This window comes from Hordeum vulgare, chromosome 3H (genome assembly GCF_904849725.1).
Source record: "Hordeum vulgare subsp. vulgare chromosome 3H, MorexV3_pseudomolecules_assembly, whole genome shotgun sequence".
In the NCBI taxonomy this organism is placed as follows: Eukaryota; Viridiplantae; Streptophyta; class Magnoliopsida; order Poales; family Poaceae; genus Hordeum; species Hordeum vulgare.
In genome coordinates this window covers 380,854,828-380,876,660 of record NC_058520.1, presented here as the reverse complement: position 1 = coordinate 380,876,660, position 21,833 = coordinate 380,854,828, and the positions used below count along the sequence as shown (strand labels likewise).

General features: G+C 46.4%; 2 protein-coding genes across 2 annotated transcripts; one reads left to right on the top strand and one right to left on the bottom strand.

Moving 5' to 3' along the window:
• Positions 1-11,132: 11,132 nt before the first annotated feature.
• Positions 11,133-13,919, top strand: LOC123443918 (WRKY transcription factor 22-like). Its single transcript, XM_045120481.1, has 3 exons — positions 11,133-12,089; positions 12,202-12,324; positions 12,779-13,919. The coding sequence occupies exons 1-3, from the start codon at positions 11,683-11,685 to the stop codon at positions 13,203-13,205; spliced, it is 957 nt and encodes a 318-aa protein (XP_044976416.1). The 5' UTR covers positions 11,133-11,682; the 3' UTR covers positions 13,206-13,919.
• On the bottom strand, positions 13,723-20,746 carry LOC123443917 (protein SGT1 homolog). The gene is made up of 10 exons (XM_045120480.1): positions 20,440-20,746; positions 18,051-18,120; positions 17,824-17,948; positions 17,387-17,546; positions 17,087-17,183; positions 16,945-17,010; positions 15,086-15,221; positions 14,415-14,497; positions 14,211-14,315; positions 13,723-14,114 (listed from the first exon to the last, which is right to left on the bottom strand). Exons 1-10 carry the CDS (start codon positions 20,609-20,611, stop codon positions 14,007-14,009), a joined length of 1,122 nt encoding a protein of 373 aa, XP_044976415.1. The 5' UTR covers positions 20,612-20,746; the 3' UTR covers positions 13,723-14,006.
• Between the last annotated feature and the right edge of the window lie 1,087 nt (positions 20,747-21,833).

The window sequence follows — 21,833 nt, the reverse complement described above, 5'->3', positions numbered from 1 at the left end:
GTTGGCATATTTTAATTAAGTTAACTTCAAGTTATCTAGAACCAGTGTTAAACAAAGTTTCCACGTTGCCACATAACCGCGGGCACGGCTTTCCGAAAGATTTAACCCTGCAGGGGTGCTCCAACTAGTCCATCACAAATTACCACAAGCCGCATAGAAATCCTCAATCACGAAGCCCGCGATCTCGTCGGATTCCCTAGTGGAAAACCTCAACTCTGAGATTACCCAAAGCATCACTAGAATCCCGATGCACAAGATATTTCGTTAAAGGTAAAGCTAATCCAGCAAGGCCACCCGACGTGTCGACGATCCCGATAGGAGTCGCGTACCTTGTTCTCAGGACACGACGGATGGGTCACACTAGGAGAACCAAACCTCGGGTTGCCCCGCGGTGGCCCCGTAGTCTGCCAATTTGGACCAACACTCATGAGGAGCACTGGCCCGGGGGTTGATTAAATTATCCTCGGGGTCCGGAAAGTCCCTATGCAATTTTATTAGGTGTTTAGGCAAATGTAGTACCAAAGTTGGGCCTTGCCAGACCAGTCTTAATCTAAAACGAATTATCAAGGGGGTCCCCATAACAACCCCGATCGTGTTAGGAGCGCTCAATTATGGAACATAACACCGGTAGCCGAAACTAAGGGGGCAAAGGTGGAACAAAACACCAGGCTAGAAAGGCCGAGCCTTCCACCTCTTACCAAGTATATAGGTGCATTCAATTAAACAACATTAATATGGTGATAAGACAAGGAACCCATGTTTTCACATGGAAGCATCTGCACCTGCAACTAGCAACGCTAACAACAGGGTTAAGCAAGCAGTAACATAGCCAATCAGTGGTTTGCTAGGTCGAACAGGTTGAAGGTTAACATGGCATTGATGAGAGGCTGATATTTAACAGGTGGTAGGCAACGAGACATAATCGATAGAAGCGATAAAACTAGCATGGCAATGATAGTAATGGTATCTGGGGAAATGATCATCTTGCCTGAGATCCCGCTTGGAAGAAGAATGCCTCCGTGAAGCAGACGAACCGACGTAGTCGAACGGGTCCTCACAATCCGGCACGCTGCGAAACTCTATCGAGACGAAGCAAACCGGAAACACAAATCAACACACGAAATTCACCACACGATGCACAACACCAATGATGCATGAACAGCTGAATACATGCAAGTCACGGCATGACAATTCACACAATCAAACACTACACATTAAGTGAAGTTCAATATGCAACGAGTTGCATATTGACGAAACTCCACGTTTATTATTTAGTCCTATCCTGTTTAGATACACGGCAATATTAAATGTGATTAAACATGTCAAGAGGTGAAGCGCAATTAAACTACCTATCTAGGCATTTTAAATGAGGCCGGAAACGACATATAGCATCTCCGAAACGACCTCACATGTTAATTTACAATTCTGTCCAGATCTGAACTAATGCATTTAATTGGTTGTTAAACAGCAAAACAAATAGGTTGACGTGATTCTACGCGTCATGGCAAGCAATCTACACATAAAGAACATCTCCAACGGAGCTACGGATCAAAAGTTACAAGCATCGCAAGATATGATGGCATGAATGCAATATGTGTGCAACGATGGCTACGAGCACTTCAACACATACAAACAACAAGAGAAAATGAAACTACACGAGATTCTAAGCAAGTGTCATGTAGGGCACGATCAAAACGGAGCTACGGTTCATCAACTACGAGCAAAACAAGAAATCACTACTAGCTGCCAAAAATCAGCCACATAGCATATTCTACGCCCCACAACTACGACTACACAACTCCAATATGCTCAAGAAAGACATGGCACGGAAGAGGGCAAGAAGCACTACTACAAACAACCAACAACAACTAGCGTGGCAACAAGGAGCACTAGGAAAAGAAGACACAAAATGGCATCTCACACACTATTTCAGACTTAGTGAAAATTACACCTCACGAAAGTGCAGTTTTCGATCTGAAGCTATATTGACAGCAGCAAAACCTATAGCTACAGGACTTCAAATGGCATAAAAATTTCCAACATTCTAGAGAAACACAAGGGGTACAACTAACTCCATTGGACCAACCTCAAAAGAGCTACAGATCACAAGATGCAAGCAAGACAAGACAGCAACAAAATAATACCAGATCCCAGACTTAGAAATATTTCAGCTACTCTAAAACAGAACTATTTCTAGCAACTTGAAAGCAAGCAAACAACACCTAAACATGCATTTCTATTGCAACCAAAAATACCAGGGGCTAATCAAAACATCCAAGATCAACTCCCTAGTTGACAACTAATTCAAACGAGGCACGGAATAAATCCTACGAATTAAACAAAAGGGCAACATAGCAAAAAATCTCGCGAACTAACTTACTCGAAAGCTAAAACTAATTGCACAGAAAAATCCATGGGATTTTTCTACCCCGGAAACATATAAAATATGTGGGGTTTGCAACACCAAATAAAGCCACACATTAATGCGAGATAAACACCTAAATACGGGAAAATAAACTACCGGCAAATCCCTACACGGAAAAATACGAGTGACCGCTCTAAAATACACGAAAAATAGTTCCTAAAACATAGGCATTTCTAATACGGCACTCGAGCAATACGGTCTAGCGCGAAAAATAAATACGGCGTCTATCCTATATAGACATCACGGTATACAGTGCATTTGGCACGCTAAACTAAATCGAACAAATACGCGAGGTGCACAAACGTAATCTACGCGTAAAACTATGCGAAAAACATATATAACTTGCCTCGATCCGACTTACGGATAAAGATCTACGGGCATTTTATTATACGTCTATTCTCTGGAATATAACTAATTCCGAGAAAAGGAAAATTAAACCTAACTATCTATTGGGCCGAACAGGGGCGCTACATAAAAAAAAGAAAGGCGCAGGCGGGGGACTGGCTCACCTGGCCACTTGGGTCGGCCTGGCGCAGGGGGCTCGGGGCCCAGGCGGAGGAGAGGCGAGGCGGCCTGGGGAGGCAGCGCTGGGCCGCTGCGGCGCGGGTACTGGGCCGGCGCGGGCCCCGCGTGGGAGGAGGGCTGGGGTTCCTCCCGTCGCTTGGCTCGTCCCCGAGCTCGTTAGGCGGCGGCGTCGGCTCTCCTGACAACAGGCGACCACGGGGCTGGTCTCCAGCGATGGAAACGAGGGGGCGGCGCCGGGTTCGGACGGGAGGCCGAGGGCGTCGGGACCGGCGGGGAGGAAGTTGGATCCGGCGCGGGGAGGCTCCGAGCGGCCGACGACGAGGACCTCGGCAGGAGCTCGGCTCGCTGGTGACGGCGGTGGCGGATCCGGGGAGGCGCGCAGGCGAGGCGGCGCGGTTCCGAAGGCGGCGGGCTGGTCGGCGGCTGGCACGGCGGCGCGGAGGCGGCGGCCAGGGGAGGTGGCACATGGCGAGCACCGGCGGGAGACGCGGCGCACGAGCAGGGAGAGCTCGGCAGGGAGCTCTCGGGCGAGGCGGCGGCGGCGGTTGGGCCTGCCCGGGCCCGATCTGGGCTCGGTGGGCCCGCAGCGACTGGTGGGTGGGAGGAGAGAGAGAGTGCGACTAGGGTTTGAGGGGCGCGGATCCCGAGGGAGAGAGAGAGGGTTTGTCTGAATAACGCATGGGGGTCTATAAATAGACAAACGGGGGGCTCGGTTAACCGGAATCGCGTTCCGGATCCAACCGCGGGGTCGGATTCGGACGATTCCGAACGCGGGTATGCGGCCGTGTAGAGGGGATATCCGGAGACGAGAGGGAGAACGGGCGGCGCGGCACGAATTTTAAAACACCGACAGACGTCCGACGGTAGACCGAATACGGTGCCGCTACGGTCGGTCGTTCGGGTACCAGACGGTCTCCGATCACGACGAAATTCAACAGGCGGTCTAGCGATAACTATTTACGACCGCACGTCTAATCTCAACCCGATCAGAGAAATTTTACGTTCACTTTTAAAACAAGGTTTCGACGGTGTCGCGGGCGCGTGCGAGTGCGGTCGGGCTCAGAACGGACAACGACGAGAACCGGAACTAATAACGGATGCAAGTTTTGAAAACGGGCGACAACGGGATGCCGATGCAATGCTGATGATGAGCATGATGCGATGATGATGCGACAAAAGAAAAAATAGACTCACGACGAAAACGGAAAGAAGGGGGAATCTTCTGGAACGTCGGCATCGGGCTGTCACAAATGATTTGTATGATCAACTTGCTGGTTCCACCGTCTTCTCTAAGCTCGACTTGAGGTTGGGATACCACTAGATCCGTGTTCGCAAAGAGGATATTCCAAAGACCGCCTTTGTTACTCGTTATGGATCATACGAGTACACCGTCATGTCCTTCGGCTTAATCAATGCACCGGCAACCTTCTCTCGGTTGATGAATTATATATTCATGGACTACCTCGACAAATTCGTCGTGGTATATCTGGATGATATTCTGGTATTTTCAAAGAATAAAGAGGAACATGCCGAACATCTTCGTCTTGTACTCGATAAGCTTCGGGAGCATAAACTCTATGCGAAGTATTCCAAATGTGAGTTCTGGCTAGACGAAGTGACTTACCTTGGTCATGTGATTTCCAAGGATGGTATTGCAGTCAACCCCAAACGAATTCAAGCTATTCTTGACTGGACACCCCCGAAGAATGTCAAGCAAGTCAGAAGTTTTCTCGGACTCGCCAGCTATTGCCGTCGATTCGTCGAGAACTTCTCCAAGATTGTGAAGCCCTTAACCAACCTGCTTCACAAAGGTGTTAAGTATGAGTGGACTGATAAATGTCACGAAATTTTCTAGGCACTCAAGGACAAACTGACATCCACTCCAGTATTTGCTCCTCCAGATACAAAAAGGGATTTCGTCATATACTGTGACGCTTCTCGTCAAGGGAAAGGTTGTGTCCTGATGCAGGATCGCAAGGTGATTGCTTATGCTTCACGTCAACTGCGTGCTCATGAAGAGAACTACCCAGTTCATGATCTCGAGCTCTTGCCGCAGTTATTCATGCACTGAAAGAATGGCGACAATACCTTGTCGGTAATCGTTGTGAAATCTACACCGACCATCAAAGTCTGAAGTACTTGTTCACTCAACCTGAGCTGAATCTACGCCAACAAAGATGGATGGAGCGTATAGCAGATTTTGACTGTAGTATATCATATACCCCTGGCAAGGCTAACGTAATGGCTGATGCCTTGAGTCGCAATTCATACTGCAACCACCTCCAGGTTCATAAGGTTCACGATCGTCTGCAAGAGGAATTCCGTAAGCTGAACCTCCATATTGTTCCCCAGGGTTACCTTGTTCCCCCTCCTGAAGAGTGTCAAAATATGAACCTTCGTGTTGTTAATCAGGGTTCCCTCAGTAACCTAGTTGTTGAACCGGATCTTGTGAGCTCCATAAAGAATCTGCAAGGCTTTGACGATGATGTCGACAGGATTAAGAGCTATACTGCGAAGGGTAAACCCTCCTTTTTCACTGTTGCTGAAGATGGCGCCTTGTACTTCAAGGGTCGCCTATTTGTCCCAAATAAGAAGGAAAATCTCAGGAAGACCGGAGAGGTGATGAAAGAAGCTCACGACACACCATTGTCTATTCACCCGGGTAGTACCAAGATGTACCAAGACATCCGGCAAAGATTTTGGTAGCCCAATGCCAATATGAAACAAGACATTGCACGCTATGTGTCAGAATGTGGTATATGCCGGTGTATCAAAGCAGAACATCAAAATCCTGTTGGAACTCTACAACCTATCTCTATTCCTGAGTGGAAATGGGACCATGTTGAAATGGACTTTGTCACTCGGTTTCCCAAATCTCAGAGAGGTAATGATGCTATTCTTGTCGTCATTGATCGACTGTCCAAAGTTGCACATTTCATGGTCATCAAAGAAACAATTAATGCTAGTCAGCTGGCAGATCTTTATATGTCATGAGTTGTTTCACTTCACGGTATTCCGTTGGTAATTAGTTCGGACCGTGGCAGCTTGTTCACTTCAAAATTCTGGGAAAGTTTTCAGAAGGCTATGGGGACTCATCTATCCTTCAGCACTGCATTTCATCCTCAATTCCAGGGACAGGTTGAACGAGTCAACCAAATTCTCGAGGACATGCCTCGAGCTTGTGTCATTTCTTTCGGTAAGAAATGGGAGGAATCTCTCCCGTATGCCGAGTTCTCTTACAACAATAGCTATCAAGCTAGTCTGAAGATGGCCCCTTTCAAAGTATTGTATGGACGAAGGTGTCGAACTCCTCTGAATTGGTCAGAAACTGGGGAACAATCACTCTTCGGTCCGGATATTATTCAACATGCCGAAGATCAAGTCCGCATTATTCATGAGAATCTGAAGGCTGCTCAGTCTCGTCAGAAGAGTCAGTATGACCGTCATCATCAAGATATGGTCTATCAACCTGGCAAAAAGGCTTATCTTCGTGTCACACCAATGAGAGGTGCACATCGTTTTGGGATCAAGGGCAAGTTAGCTCCTCGCTATATTGGTCCTTTCACTATTCTCGAAAGACGTGGGAGAGTGGCTTATCAATTGGAACTGCCGGCGAACCTTTCTGAGGTTCACGATGTCTTCCATATTTCTCAGCTCCGTCGCTGCTTCAAGGATCCCATTCGAGCAGTGGATCATGGTATGCTTGAGCTGCAACAAGACCTCTCTTATAAAGAGCATTCGGTCTGCATTCTCGACCAAGCTGAACGTAAGACTCGTCGCAAAGTCACCACGTTCCTTAAAGTGCAGTGGTCAAATCATTCTGAAGATGAAGCCACTTGGGAACGCGAGGATCATCTTTGTAATGAATACCTCGAGCTTTTTCTTTCTACCTCTTAATTCTCGGGACGAGAATTCTTGTTAGTAGGGGAGAATTGTGACATCCTCGACTTCTGCTACAGTGATGATTGTAATTAAGCGACAGTGATCCCGCGCTAATGATGCCACGTCATCCGTGGATTATATCAATGATCTCGTGTTAGTTGAAACCGAATCAAAATTCGAAGCTTTAAGATAAAATCAAACGAGAAAAGATTTCGGTTGTGAAAATAAAAACGTCGGGGAGTTATAAAAATTCCCTAGCGGATTATAGTATCAAATCAGGCACTTTAGGAATTATTGGTAACCCCTATATATTTAAAAGTGAAGCTTTAAATCAAATAAATAAATAAATAATAGTAAATGAAAAATAAAGAATTAAAAGTATATATAATAAATTGTAAAAGAAAGTAAATAAAATAGGATAATAAAAATAAATAATAGTAAGAAATAAAAAAAAGGAAAAGAATCCCCTTGGCCCAACTCGGCCAAAAGTGGCACAGCCAGGCCATCCCCATTCAGCCCACCCCTCCATGGGTATAAAGCCCCAAGAGGGGCAACCCTAGCGACCGACCCCCTCCCCTCGCTCCCCCTAGCCGCCGCCAGCTCCCCCTCCCGCTCGCCTCAACCACCCCACGAGAGACCCCCCCCCCACCTAACCCTCTCGGTACACCCCCCCCCCCACCAACCCCACAACCCTCCCTCTCTCGGTCTCTCACATCACGAGACCCCAATCCCACCAACCGCAACACCTACCCCCACCGACAGCCCCCAACCTCCCCTCGGCTCCATCCCCTCCTGATCCCCACCGAGCTCGCCTCCTCCCGTCGGTCCCTCCCGCCAACGGCCCCCAGGTCCACTCACTCCACCTCGAGCCCCCCTAACTCCCCGACTAGTCCCAACCCCGAAGGCCTCACCCTCCCACCGAGACCGAACCTCCTACTCCTCCCGCCGGCCTCTCTCAGATCGTCCCCAGGAGCGCCCCACTCCCGATCCCCGCCGGCAGCACCCACCAGGTCTGGCCGAGGCCTCCCCCGAGGTCCCTCCCGTCGGCCACCCCACTCCGACGTCTCCATCCCCGGGGGGCCCTCCTCACCAGGGCCCCTCTCGGCGACCCTTCGGCCGGCTTCCCTCGCCGGCATCATCCTCACCGGAACTGCGTCACCACCGTCACCGCCTCGTCCTCCTCTCGCCGTCTCCTCTGCCTCTCGAGAACTCGGGCTTCACCGGGCCCTCTCGTCAACGTCGGTGAGCCCCTTTTCGGGCTCCTCCCACCGTCTCCTTCCTCGCGTCGTCCCGGTTCCGTTCCGGCAAACGGCGCTCCATTCCGACGTCATTAGGATCGATTAGGCGATGTTGGAGATGTCTCTCTCTCTCTCTCTTTGATGTTGAGTCTGTGTTAACACATAGGTTGGAGTTGTGAGATGAGAAAGAGAAATAAAAATAAAACGATGTATTTGCGTATGTATGTATGTATGTATGTATTAGATGTCGTACGTATTTTGTATGTATGAGATGCACATATGTATGTATTTATGTATGTAGGTATGTGGAGAAATACGTTATGTTTTATATGGATAAATATGGGTATGGCCTAATGCCACTTACCGGTGGGTCAACTCACCCCGCTGTCTATGACAGGGAGGCCCCACACCCTCTTTTTAGAAAAGTGAAAATTAAAATATAAAAATAAAATAATGTTTTTATTAAATAAATAAATAGATATATTAGTCAATTAATTAGTTAATAAATTAATTGGGTAATTAGAATAATTAGAGTATGACACGTGGGTCCCCCACTAAATTAATCTGATTAATTACTATTTAATCTTAATTAAAACTTGTGTCTATGACGCATGGGACCCATTGGTCAGTTGACCAGTCAATTGTTGATGTCAGCATGACATCATGCTGATGTCATAATAGCTTTTTAATTTAATTAATTAAATCTGTTTTTAATTCCTAATTATTGAATAAAACTTTAAAAAATAATATTAAATAACCCGTAAGTCAGACCAAAATATTTTCAACATGAAAGTTGATCAAAATAGTTTTAGTCCCTTGGATCCAAGCACCCTCTATGTTTCATGGATGTCAATAAATAAGGTCATCTATGATACTAGTTTATGATACTATGCATTATAAAGGCAGTATCATACAATAGTATCAGAGCATGGTTAATAGAATAGCCAACTGCTGACTATAAGCTATCTTATAGTCCATCTTATAGCTAGCTTATACAATAGTTAGCTATAAAAGAGTACTACTTTTATCATATATGATTCACCTTTCATTCTCACAAAACACCTAGGAGCACGTGCTAGAGCTAGCTCTTCACGAAGAGCCCGCTTCCCTTCTCTCTCCTCTTCTTTTTCATCCAACTTAAAAAAAATATAGTATTTTAATCCTTACAGTCTGTTGACTGTACCTTATTGTACTTGCTCTCATACATCCTTCGTCCGGTAATAAGTGTACATTTTCCTTTTTTGTCAGTCAAACTAGTTAAACTTTGACTAATTTTATTTAAAAAGTTGCTAGCATTTATGATATCAAATTAGTATCAATAGATTTATATTTACATGAAGTTTCCAAATATATCATTTTCATGCCGTAAATGTTGCTACTATTTTTTTATAAAGTTGATCAAATTTTAAAAAGTTTGACTAAGTACAAATCTATATGTACACTTATTTGTGGACGAAGGGTGTATGGATGATAGTACTATATGATACTTCCCACTATGACCGTTCATATTCTTTGTTAGAGTATTTTTTTGAGAAGTACACCAGTATCAGATGGCATTAATGACACCCAGATTCCCGAGAGAAGAGTTCTCTGCTCCAGCCATGTGTCTGGAGCAGTCACATAAAAGGGTGTGCGTCGTGCAAGGTAACGCGTCGCCGCGGGCAACCGGCGGACCGGGCAAGTCAACGGAGGCCCCTTGGCTCCCTTGATCAGGCGCTGCTCTCGAAGGTTCAGCATCAGCTAGCTCGTCCATCGGTCATTCCGTCGTAAAAAAAGGAAAGTCGCATCTAGGCCAAGTTGCGGGATTGCAACGCACAAAAAGGGATGGATGGACCATTTCACTTGGTGCAAAGACAGACAGAGAGAGAGCCGTCGGCGTCGCCGGCTACGAGCCCACTATGAGCAACGATCCTTCTCGTCGTGACTGAAACATTGCAATCGGCTAGCTACTCTTTTCGCAAGCGAGTTTCAGTGCGCGCATAATGAAGAAACATTCTCGTGGTAATCCTGTCGTGCCAAGTTTCTATACGGCTCGATATGTAGACGTACGTTACGTAGCATGCAGGCAGCCTAGCTGGCCATCACAGAAGCTTCACGGGTAGTACGGTACAGTAATAATTAAGAGGACGGCAGAAGTTTTTGGTGTATGCATGGGCGTGCTTTATGTTCCAGCTTACCGGGAGGGGTCGGGATGAGGATGGATGTGCCATGTAGCCAGCCGGAGCGGACGGGTGATTGCAACCGGCAACCGGACCGAGATCACGTGTCACTCGGCCCTCAACGGGAAGCACGATGAGGGGATGACTGCACACCCAAACCTAACAGCCGCAGTAGTGGCGATCGGCCAGCCAGCCATGGATAACGTGGACGGACCGAAGCGTACCTGTCATTCAACACAAGGCAGGCAGGCAGGCAGGCACACTTGGTTATCCATATTACGAGTACTACTTATTATCTTCCAATTGTCCATCGCTGTCGTGATGTAAAATTTGCGCGTGGGACGGAGCGGAGCAGAGGGGCTCGGCGCGTGCGCGCCGGGCCCCCGCGTGCGCGCACTAGACAGAGCAGCGCGCGGCGGCAACAGCGGCTGGGCGGGACGCGAGCAAGGAAGAGAGAGAGAGACGACGACCACCGGCCGAGGGGCCGATCCCTCTCGCGTCCTTGTCGTGGCCAAAAGACTCCACCGTCGCTTTGCCACTTATCCCCGCGCCGATTGGAGCGCCGCCCTCGGCCGCTCTGCCCCCACGCGACACCCCCGAACGGCTTGAGAGATCTGACGCATATGGGCGAGATTTTGTGCCACGGCTCCCTCTCTCTGCCCTTTGACATTTACACAAGGTCAGATCCAGAATAACCGACGCCTGACGCGCCCAAGTGGCTAGTCAAGCGCAGCCAATAATATAGGATCGGCATAAATAAAGAGTCAAGCAAGCGTAAAGTTAATTCGCGGCTACTGCTACGTATCTATATTCCCCTGTCCGTGGCTTCTCCTTCTCCTTCTCCTTTAAAGTTAAATGACGCCAGAGAGTTCCCTCCAAAGATTCCACCCTTTTTTCTTCTAGCTCTAGCTCAGCCCTCTCTCCCTTTTGACATTTGGAGCAAAGTCAAACGAAACAATAGGGAAGGGAAGACAAGGCCCTTTTGACAAGTGCGTGCGTGCGTGCGTGCATAGAGCCCCGCCCCCGTATACAATTACACAATACAACAATGGAGAGTGGCTGATCATTTCAAATCCGGACGCGATCTTCTCCTCTCTTATCCCCTGCGCTTGCTGCTGCGAAGCGCGCGCCGTGCCCACCACTTGCCTTTGACTTTACAGGGATCGAGTCATCGCCCTCGTGCCACTCCTCTCGCTCCTCCTGGACGACCTCGAATCATCCACCCAGAGGCCAGAGTCCGTCCGTCCTCCCAGCATACTACGCGTCTACTACACCATGTAGCAGTGGTACAGGCGTACGCGTATATATTTGCCCGGACCGGCCTGCCAGTGCTCAAAGTCAACCCTATCCCGCGCCGGCCAGAACCCAGCCGTCCTCCTCCTCCTCTCTACCTCTCGACCTAGCTAGATCACTTCGTCAAACCTCTCCAAGCTCAAATCCCTGCTCGCCGTTCATGTGCGGCCTGCTTCTGCGCATGGAGCACCTCAACGACTGGGACCTGCAGGCCGTCGTCAGGAGCTGCACCACCTTCTCCTCCCACCCCCAGGACCGCGCGGGTCCTTCTCCGTCTCCGGCGCCGGTGCCGGAGACGACGGTCAAGCGGGAACCACGCGGCGACGTGCTCCGGCCTGCATCCGCGGCCAAGGACGCGCCGTCGCTCTACGGCCTCGAGTACCTGGACTTGGATCACAAGCCCTTCTTGCTGTCGGCACCGTCGCCGCAGTCGTGGGCGGCAGTGGATGACCGCCATGAGATGATGATCTCTTTCCCCGCGGCCGCGTCCACGTCCGGCGTGCGCCCGCGGGTGCCGCCTGGCCGGAAGCCCGGCATACGAACCACCACCCCGCGCCCGAAAAGAAGGTACTGCTTACGTTACATACCAAGTTGATTTCTGCATCCGGCCCGATCGTATATGCAGTGCAAATTGTGATTTTGTTTGTTTGGTGTTGTTGGTGGTGTTGGTGGTGAGCAGCAAGAAGAGCCAGCTGAAGAAGGAGGTGCGCGAGGTGCCAGTGGCCGACGGCGGCGTCTCCTCCGACCTTTGGGCGTGGCGCAAGTACGGTCAAAAGCCCATCAAGGGCTCGCCTTATCCCCGGTAATTAACTAACTATAACCACTTCCACCGGCCCGTTTCCACGCGTCTCTTCCATACACCGTGCATCTCCCTAAAAAAAAACTACAGTACTGCTGTTAACAGATTCTCAACAACTGATTTCTCATAAGATGAGTCAAGGTTTACACAGATTTCTCATTTGGATATAGTACTACTGTAGTTACGAACAGTACATATAATTACGCCTAACATGCATATGAACTGGTGCTTAGAACTTACTAGTAGATGTTAGCCGCTCACCTTGCCAATTTGGCATCACGTTTTGGCCGCTACACGTCACCTGTACTTTTGCAGTACAACACGCATACTCCGGTTGGTACTGCTGTACTCAAGTGGCCCTCCGTACTGCTACCTATCTTATACGTAATCAGTATACGTATAGAAGCACCGGTAATCCTGGTCCGCATACTGAAATTTGTTAGCTTTGTGGTGACAGGGGATACTACAAGTGTAGCAGCATGAAGGGATGCATGGCCCGGAAACTGGTGGAGCGCAGCCCGGCCAAGCCCGGTGTGCTCGTCATCACCTACATGGCCGAGCACTGCCACCCGGTGCCGACGCAGATCAACGCGCTCGCCGGCACCACCCGCCACAAGTCCACCCCTGCCGAGGACCACGTGACGACGACGACCACCTCGCCCAAGAGACACGGCAATGCCCACGAGCCGGTGAGGTGCGAGGATGAAAGCAACGAGACGTCGTCCATGGCGGTGGACGGTACCACTGAAGATGCGGCGGTGGATGACGGCAGCGACTTCTGGCCGACGGAGCTTGACCTGGACGAGTTGTTGGCGCCCGTGGATGGCGACCTGGATCACGTCTTCGACGAGGATGGCGCCCTGGGACGACGGCTCTCGCTATAGCTGGAGAGGAAATTTGTAGCTATAACCTATAGGCACCACCGATTGACAACTTTTTTGCCCCTTTGTTCACACCTTTTTTTTTTTTTTGAGGGAACCCTTTGTTCACCTATTTGCGAAGGAGGGGTCACGCAGCAGGCAAGCAGCCATGTATATGCGTTTGATGTGCGTTTTGTGCTTGATCCCACTCAACAAAATTGATGAAGATTTCTTATGTAGCTCCAGTCAACGGCTGCCTACTGACCAGTAGTCTTGTATACATGGAATTGTAGTTCATCAAGGGCTGAGCATTTGACCACGACAAATCAATAAGAACTAGCCAACCTTCCTGAATCAAACGGAAGGTCTCGGTAAATCGTGCTCCGCTACTACAATAGTGATTCCGCTCTTTTCGCCCGTAATGAAATTCACTTACTAACTTCTAATTTTCCGAGACAATCAGATTACATAAAATTTGAAGATTGATGTGATCAAACTGATCAAACAAGAATGAAGAGTTAAATTTAAAAAAAAGCACAGATTTCAGACAAAAAATAGCACCGTTCCACAGTTGATAGTCTTGCCACCAGTTACAACGGACGTTTTGCACTTCCATACCACAGATGCACAGGTATGGGCTTACTCCATTACCAACTGTAGCTCGCAAAACTAGGATAAGTACTTAAAAGCTAACCTGCCACGCAAACAGCTTACAAATACGGAAACAGAATGAAGACACACATAATCCGACCAACATTGATTTGCAAGTCTGCAGCCATGTTAACACTTACGACCAGGATTTACAACATGGATGATCTGGTTTCATTAATACTCCCACTTCTTGAGCTCCATTCCATCAGGAGGGCTTCCTTCAACCGTCTTTTTCCCGACATCTTTCCAGTTGGTTGAGAGAACGGTTCCATTAGACTCCACCTGAGACAGCAAGTAGTAGTATGATCTCAGTTGCGATCTTTGCCAACACAGGTCAATTGACAAAAGGGGAGCCAAGAGGATGGAGACAGCACTTACAAAGGACTTCATCATTGCTCTACGCATATCTTCATCAGCATCACTGTAAATTTCACGGAAAAACTTGTTCAATGCAGCATCACCGTCAAGTTTCTCATCCTTCTCCTGAAACAAGCTCAAAATCATGAGAAACTTCCATGGTAGGTACTAGGGCAGTAGTGAAAGGAAAGGCTGAAAGATGATATCAGCTGCACACACACAAACCTGTTTTTTCACTTCAGCCTCAAGCTTATCCCAGTCCTTTTTGGATTTTGATGAAGGATAAGATGGCCTCTGGGCTGATTCAGCTGCAAAACAAGGAATACATGGAATGTTTCAGTGACACATGGAAGACAATGCAATATAACACTAACCCAGAAATCAGTTTTGTATAGAACTGAGACACGGTATGCTGTTCATCTAAGAACCCAGAATCACATACACGGTTCAGGCTTAAACTACCTTAGTAGCCATTCTGCGAGCTTGAGGGCTACATAAACAGCCTGGGACTGAAATAGTAAATGTGTTGCGTTTGTTTACATACACTTAGGAGTCAGCGCCATCTAACATTTCATATAATTTTCTCATAGATCTGTTACCCTCAGTGTGCATGACAGTATCTTTCTCACTTGGTACAGAAATCACCATATTCTTGTTGACCATCTTGTCAGGAACATGCCATAAATTTGAGCAAAGTTGGCGCTGGTAATGTCCAGCAGATTTAAAATATTTTAGGTGATTATTTTTCATAAGAAAAACTTGTAGAACAACTACTTCAAATACCATAGAAGAGTCGGTCAGATGTAGTAATAATCAATACAGAAGTTCAATCACAGCAAGGTTTTCCCACTAGACAAGCCTATAATTTTGCTCACATTCAGCCCTCAAGGAATTACCTGGTACATTTATCTTCTGAGGAGCCTTTGGTTTACCAGTATAATCCAGTGATGTCCAAGTTACTGGCTCAGCTTTTGCCAGGCGTATTTCGACCTTTGTAGACAATACAGTATACTTGCACTTATCTGGGACGATCTGATTGTCAAAAACAATAAAATTACCAATGAATGTGCAATAGCTCAAAGCCCATTTACCATGTTATATGACCAAAATACCCATGGGCCAACATGTCAGCTCTCCCTATCCCACTAGTGTGAAGTGTGGGTCCCACTCGGTCCCCAACAACTTTCCTATTTCCTCTAAAATTATCCGCTTGCTTACTCCAGACAAGTGGGGCCCACCCTTATCATGTGAGATAGAGAGAGCTGACATGTGAGTCTAGGGGTATTTTGGTCATATAACATGGTCAACGTGTTAGACCTGACAGTAACAGTGACTAATTGCATTTTTTTTTTGTGTCCAATGGCAATTTTTAGCAAGCATCTCACTGAACAATGGCATTTTGAGCAGTTGTAACCTAAAAAGCATGGACACGGCAGAAGTTGCCGAATCCCCGTGCTGATACGGTCGGACACGGGGATACGCTCGGACACGCGGGGATACGCGTATCCCGCCGTATTTCCTGAATTATGAATTAAAAAAAGAAAAGAAAAGGGAGGACACGGCTGGGACACGTAGGGGACACGCGAAGGGCTTGATTAATCCACCGGTCGGAGCAGCACCCTCCTCCGACTTCAGGCAGCGTGGATCTGGAGCACCCTCCCGCCGCCGTGCTGCCGCTGCGCCTCTGCCGCTGCCGCAGCTGCTGCTGCTGCGCTTCGCTGCCGCAGTTGCTGTTGTGCCTCTGCTGCTGTGCTTCGTTGCTGCCATTGCTGCAGCGGCAAGAGGAGCACGCTGGGAGGAGGGGGGTGGCAAGAGGTGCTGCGGGGGGAGTTGAGAGATCCATCGCTGGGAGGAGGGGCAATGGCAAGAGAGTGGCGGCTTGGTCAAAGCATTAGGGCAGAGAGAGATAGGGCTTGAGTTTTGACGGTGCAGATTGATCCGTGGCATGCACTAGCTGGGCCGGCCCAACTACTAATATCCTCTCTGGGCTTATGTTACGAGAGTTACTGTTGACTGGGGCGATCTCTTGTTTTTTTTTTCCTTTTTACCTCTATATTATATGGCATTATTTATTTATTTATATATATACTTGACGTGTCCCCGATGGGCTGTTTTTGGAAAATGCCGTATCCCGTGTCCCCGTATGCATGTCGCCGTGTCCGTGTCCCCGTATCCGTGCTTTTTAGGTTGTAACTTCTAATGGCAAAACCGAGTAGTGGGACAAAAACTAGTGGCCTAAATGATTAAAAACCCTACATTATATAGAGGTTGCATCAATTAATTCAGATCGGAGGGAGTAGTACATAATCCATATAAAGAAGACCTCATTTAGAATCCTCCATCCCCATGTGTAACTGACTAACAACTGTTTAGTCTGGCTTCGTCGTTATATCCAGAATCATGTATTTCAAAATTGTTCGTAAACATATTTGCAAAGGAGATCATACTATACCAAGAAGTAATTTTATTGTGCTCATGTTCTAGATGAGGATGAATAAAATGTTTTGAGGGAAAATTAATAAATTATTGATTCTCTGTACTAAAGTTGTATTTACCTATACAAATTAGTCACTAGCAAAAATATGTCAACTATGCTTTTGAGTCACCCTACCTTGCGTGTATGGAACCAGTTCTGAACGCTTACTATCTCTTACCAAACGATGCATCATACACGTGACATATAACAAATACAACATGTACTATTTGCATTGTGTTCATAAGTAGTCACATAAAGGTTAGGAAGATGAGAAGGTACCTTTGAAAACAGACGAGGCTGGAAATGGTATGGTTCCTCACCAGGAAGTTCAATTGAGACACTCAGCTAGAAAGCGAAGCTAGATTAGTCAACAGGGTGAAAGAACAATTGATTTTGCAAGAATAAGGCAAGAGAAACACACCATCTGTTCACCAAAGTCAACAACCACGCTGTCAGCTGGAACACCCTTAGCAAATATAGTCAGTACCACTTCTGTAGGAGTATTGTAGTAGTCATGCCTACAACATAAAATGCATTACCAGAAAATGTTAGCATCCTTAATCATTCCCTAGATACACTAGTATTATGCACACCTCTGACGATGTGAATGAGGTAGAAAGCAAACGCAAATTTTAGTGTTTGTGGCAGATGTCCCCCAAATTTTAAATGGGCTTATACATAGAAAATATTTTTTTATCTGAAGGAATTCTGCACCAATTACCTGTATTTGGGCTTGCTTGGCACTTCTACCGTTGGCTGTGCATTCTCCATATTTTCACCATCCTGGTCCTCAGCTTCAGTAACCACAGTTGTAGCCCCGGAAGATGTAGCAGGAGCAACAGCCGCAGCGGCATTCTTTACTGGCGCCTGGCTAGCCTCCTCTGAACACATAACAAGTTAATGACACCCCAGTAGTACAAATGTGGGTAAGAAAGAGCAACTGAAAAGATCATATGCAGCTTAAGAAAGAGCAACTGAAAAGATCATATGCAGCTTCAGAAGTGCTAGCATGTTCCGGAAACTGGATGATGCAAGAAGATTTTAACATAAAACAATAAGTCAAAAATTGGGCAAACACAAAGGACATATATTCCTATTATGGCATGCCTAAACTGAAAAAAAAATAGGCAATTGCTGAGCTAAAAATGTTCGACTCACCAGCAATACGATCATCACACTCCTTCATAAGACGAGTAAACCTTGAGTCACCAGATGCATAGGAAGAACCAACTTCAAGAGCAGCCTTTGCAGTTTGGTATTCCTCCAGCTTGATGCAAGCAGAACTGCATAGAATTACTCTTATCAATAAAAATAAAAAGGCAATAGATGGCAGTTTTTCGTAAATATTATGTTCAGCTGATGAAACAAATAAATGGATGACTGACCCCTTCCGAAGGTACGCTTTGTGCATCGAGGGATCAAGTTCAATTGCTTTGTTGGCATCAGCTACAGCCTCTGCAAGACAAAAAATACCACGCCCTTAGTACACTATATTGCTTAAGTACAAACAAACAACTACTATCAGGTAACAAGTAAAAAAACAGGAATGATTTAACTATTTCCTTATGTCCACAAATAATGTCATTTTAGACATCGGCCCAAAAATGAAGGAATTAGCCTCAACGGCCATCATGCCATTCTCTTGCACCTAGGTGCACAAATTATTCTCTTGGTTTATGTGTTCTCTACCGAAAAAGAGCACTTGAGACTAAGACAGGCACTCAATTATGAGTATGATCATGGGGTAATAATATGAATGTGAGAGGATAGTGCTTAAAATGAACGAAAAATATTTGTAAATATAGTGAATAGCTAATTGAGCTTATATGATGTTTCATGATAGGTAGTTAAATAATATTCGGGGGCCAAAGTTTACAAAATAAGTTTGACTGGTAATTAAGAACTGAACTGAGATTGTACTCATACATGGATGGTGTGGCACATTTTAAACTTCTAGACATAACAGGCAAACAAATAAGACTCATGGCTTCACTAATATGTAACGACAAGGAAACGACTACAGGTCACGGACAAACAGGGATTAGGTGCTAAGAAAATTCTGCAAAGTACATAACATGGTTATGAATCATAAGCACTACTCCATGCCCTGGAAACAATCACATGACAGGACAACAATGTAAATCTTCAATCTACAGATGTCACTACTATATCTTTTCATTCATAGAATCTACAGGTTTAACCTTTTCCTTCATAGTTTGAGTAGAACGATTGTTTAATGATATTCTACAATTACCATTGTACTTTTAAAAGCACAAGGCTCCCACCAAGTCAGAAACATAGAATCCAGACCTCACGACGGGAATCAAATTAGTTTTTTGTTCTCAATTTATGAAGCATTCAAACAAATAACCTCATATTTACATACAATTTTACAGTAGTTGGTTAATGTGATGTAATTGCTGGTATACCAAGCAGTGGCTTGCAGTTGCCTGAATAGCATTTTTACACAGGCAACATAGGGATACTTTGGTTATCACAAAGAAACGGACAATTGGTTACAAACCACATAACTACAGTTTTTTCACAAAGGCAACCGTCATTCATGGCATAAGGCTGGAGAGGAAGGCCCTCACCTCCTTGGCCATGCTAGGACACCGTATCTAACTTCGGGATGATAAGCATGTATTCCATAGTCATTTTATTCCTCATAAATTGACAAATAGGCAAATATTTTGCCTCTGCTTAGCAAGAACTTTTTCCAAGGGCACTTCTATGAGAAAAACAAAAACAAAAGCACGTACAGGACAAATATCTAGATGGAAGGGCAAAAGGGTTAATAATTTGCAACTGGGACGCGCCTTCAGAAAACACCCATATTATCATACGACAGCTCTACATTTGGATGACATTTTACTTTACAGCATGAGGATGGAAATGGAGTTCTATGCAACACTTCAATGATACATGAACAAGTAATAATAAAACAAAGTGCACAAACAACCAAATACTTATTCAGAATACTGAACTGCAAGATAGCAAAATAACAATACTGCAATGATGATACTACCCATATCCTTTATGGTGGTTAAGCGCCTCATAGTTTATATAAATATAACACTTTAAATGCCACCACATTAAGATCCCATTCCTTTTCAAAGTTAAACTGAAGGCCGTGATGTAGGAACAGAAATCAACAAGGCATTTTAACAGCCAGAGATCAAATAACCCACTGATAGAATCTCAGCGTTACCACCCGTTTTGACTAATTTCAAAAGCATATATGAGCAAAAAGCAAGCAATAATCTTAGCAACTCAACAAGTGAGTATCTTTTTTTGGGCGCAAGTCGTGTAATGGCTAAAACTAAACACGCTGCAATGCTATTCTACCCCCTTGTCTTCCCTAGCCTGTGCAAACTGGGCAAGTCAACCCTAACAAATCAGGCTTATTTCACACAAATCAGAGCAACCCACATCGGAGCCCATCTTTTTGACCCACCGACACTTGGGCTCACAACACAAGTAACGTAAAGATTCGGAACGAAAACAAACCGAGCTTATTAGGGCCTAACTCGCTGTCTGAACTCTATAACCAAACCTAGAACCGCACCGACAACGCAACAAGCGACAGCGAATCGAACATCTGCTCCCAGAGCCACACGCAAACATCTCATAGGGGGAAAGCCTTGCGATTCCATCCACATCCACGTCCACGCGGCAAATCGTCACAGGGTTCGGCATAAGCAAACGAATCGAGCCGCAGGGGGGGGGGGGGGGGGGGGGGGGGTTGAGGAGGGAAAGGCGGGAAACACGCACCAGTGTAACTGCCCAGCTTGATGTGAGCCTGGGCTCGGTCGGCGTAGAGCTCCGCGGTGGCTGGGCCAGCCTCGATGGCCTGGGTGTAGAGCTCGGCGGCTAGCTCGAAGTCGTCGTCGACGAAGGCCTCCTTGGCCTTGCTCTCCAGATCCGACGCGGCGGCGGCGGCCATGTCTGCGTCGAGGTGGAGGAAGACCAGACGAAGACTTTGGGGAGCGAATAGAATAGGAGAGGTGATGAATAGAGATCGACGGTATTTGGTGGGGATGGATCCAAGCAAGGGATTGATTGGATTGGATTGGAATTGGAATTGGATTGAGCTGCGTGCGGTTAAACGGCCTCTTAAGGGCCCGTGGGGCTGTTTCTAGAGTGTTCCGGGGGCAGGGCCGGCCAGCCAGGCCGATGGGGGCTTGCAGTTGCAGTGCATATCAAGTTCTCCATCTTTTTTTCTTTTTTTTTGCTTTTGCTTTCCCTTCTGTCTTTTGTGCGGATCAAGCCTTATTGTTTTGCTTTTGGGACCCACCACGTTTCACGAATCATCATTGGTTGATTAGCCTCTTGCAAGCTGTGTTCTTGCAATGGGATTAAAGTTGTCCGTAATGGTAGTATCATAGATAGTATCATACATGCCAACAGACACTTTCGATGAGGTGGCATGGAATTAAATGAAGAAAGAGAGGGTTGAGTATCATATCATGATATCGTATCATATTAAATGATGTGCTACTATGTGTCTTGCATGGCAATAAATGAACTACACTATGATACTAACATATGATACTATGCATTACGGATGTGGTATCATACACTAGTATCATATGCATGATACTAGTATATGATACTACCCATTACAACCAGCCTAAGGGGTGACTTTTTTTTGTCTTGGTGTCTGAGATCGTGATTATAGTAGTAGGGAGCAAAAAAGAAAGGCGCCATGTGCACTCGTGCGTCCTCGATGAAGATTAGAATATAGAAAAAATCACTTCACTAATCTCATCACAGAACTTACTTTGATCACCATACTTCAATTGTAATATAAAATACCTCAAAGACGGTCACTGAAATTGCCTAAGTGGTTCATATACGGACCCCGTTATAGTTTACGTATAGAGTTGAGTTGGCATACAACTGTAGACACGCGGGCTTGCTTCACTCGGACATCGTGGCTTTGACCGTTCAATATGTTTGTGGCTCTAAATACACATGTAACAGTGTCGCCATCGCAGGACGCGTCCTCCTCCATGTCTTCTTCGAGCTCCATCCGGTATGGCATGTGTGGCCGCTCAGTTGTTGTGTCGATAATCACTTGTGAGAGGATCGGTATAGTCGACTAGAGGGGTGATTAAGCGACTAAGAGAAATTTATCCTCTAGATATGCAACTAGGTGGACAATA

Excerpts from the sequence above, each read along its gene's own strand:
- LOC123443917 (XM_045120480.1), bottom strand. The coding sequence starts at position 20,611 with ATGGCCGCCGCCGCCGCGTCGGATCTGGAGAGCAAGGCCAAGGAGGCC. Across the intron at positions 18,121-20,439 it reads CAAGCTGGGCAGTTACACTG|AGGCTGTAGCTGATGCCAAC; the intron begins GTGCGTGTTTCC and ends TTTGTCTTGCAG. Across the intron at positions 14,115-14,210 it reads GAGCAATGATGAAGTCCTTT|GTGGAGTCTAATGGAACCGT; the intron begins GTAAGTGCTGTC and ends TTGCTGTCTCAG.
- LOC123443918 (XM_045120481.1), top strand. The coding sequence starts at position 11,683 with ATGTGCGGCCTGCTTCTGCGCATGGAGCACCTCAACGACTGGGACCTG. Across the intron at positions 12,090-12,201 it reads ACCCCGCGCCCGAAAAGAAG|CAAGAAGAGCCAGCTGAAGA; the intron begins GTACTGCTTACG and ends GGTGGTGAGCAG. Across the intron at positions 12,325-12,778 it reads AAGGGCTCGCCTTATCCCCG|GGGATACTACAAGTGTAGCA; the intron begins GTAATTAACTAA and ends TTGTGGTGACAG.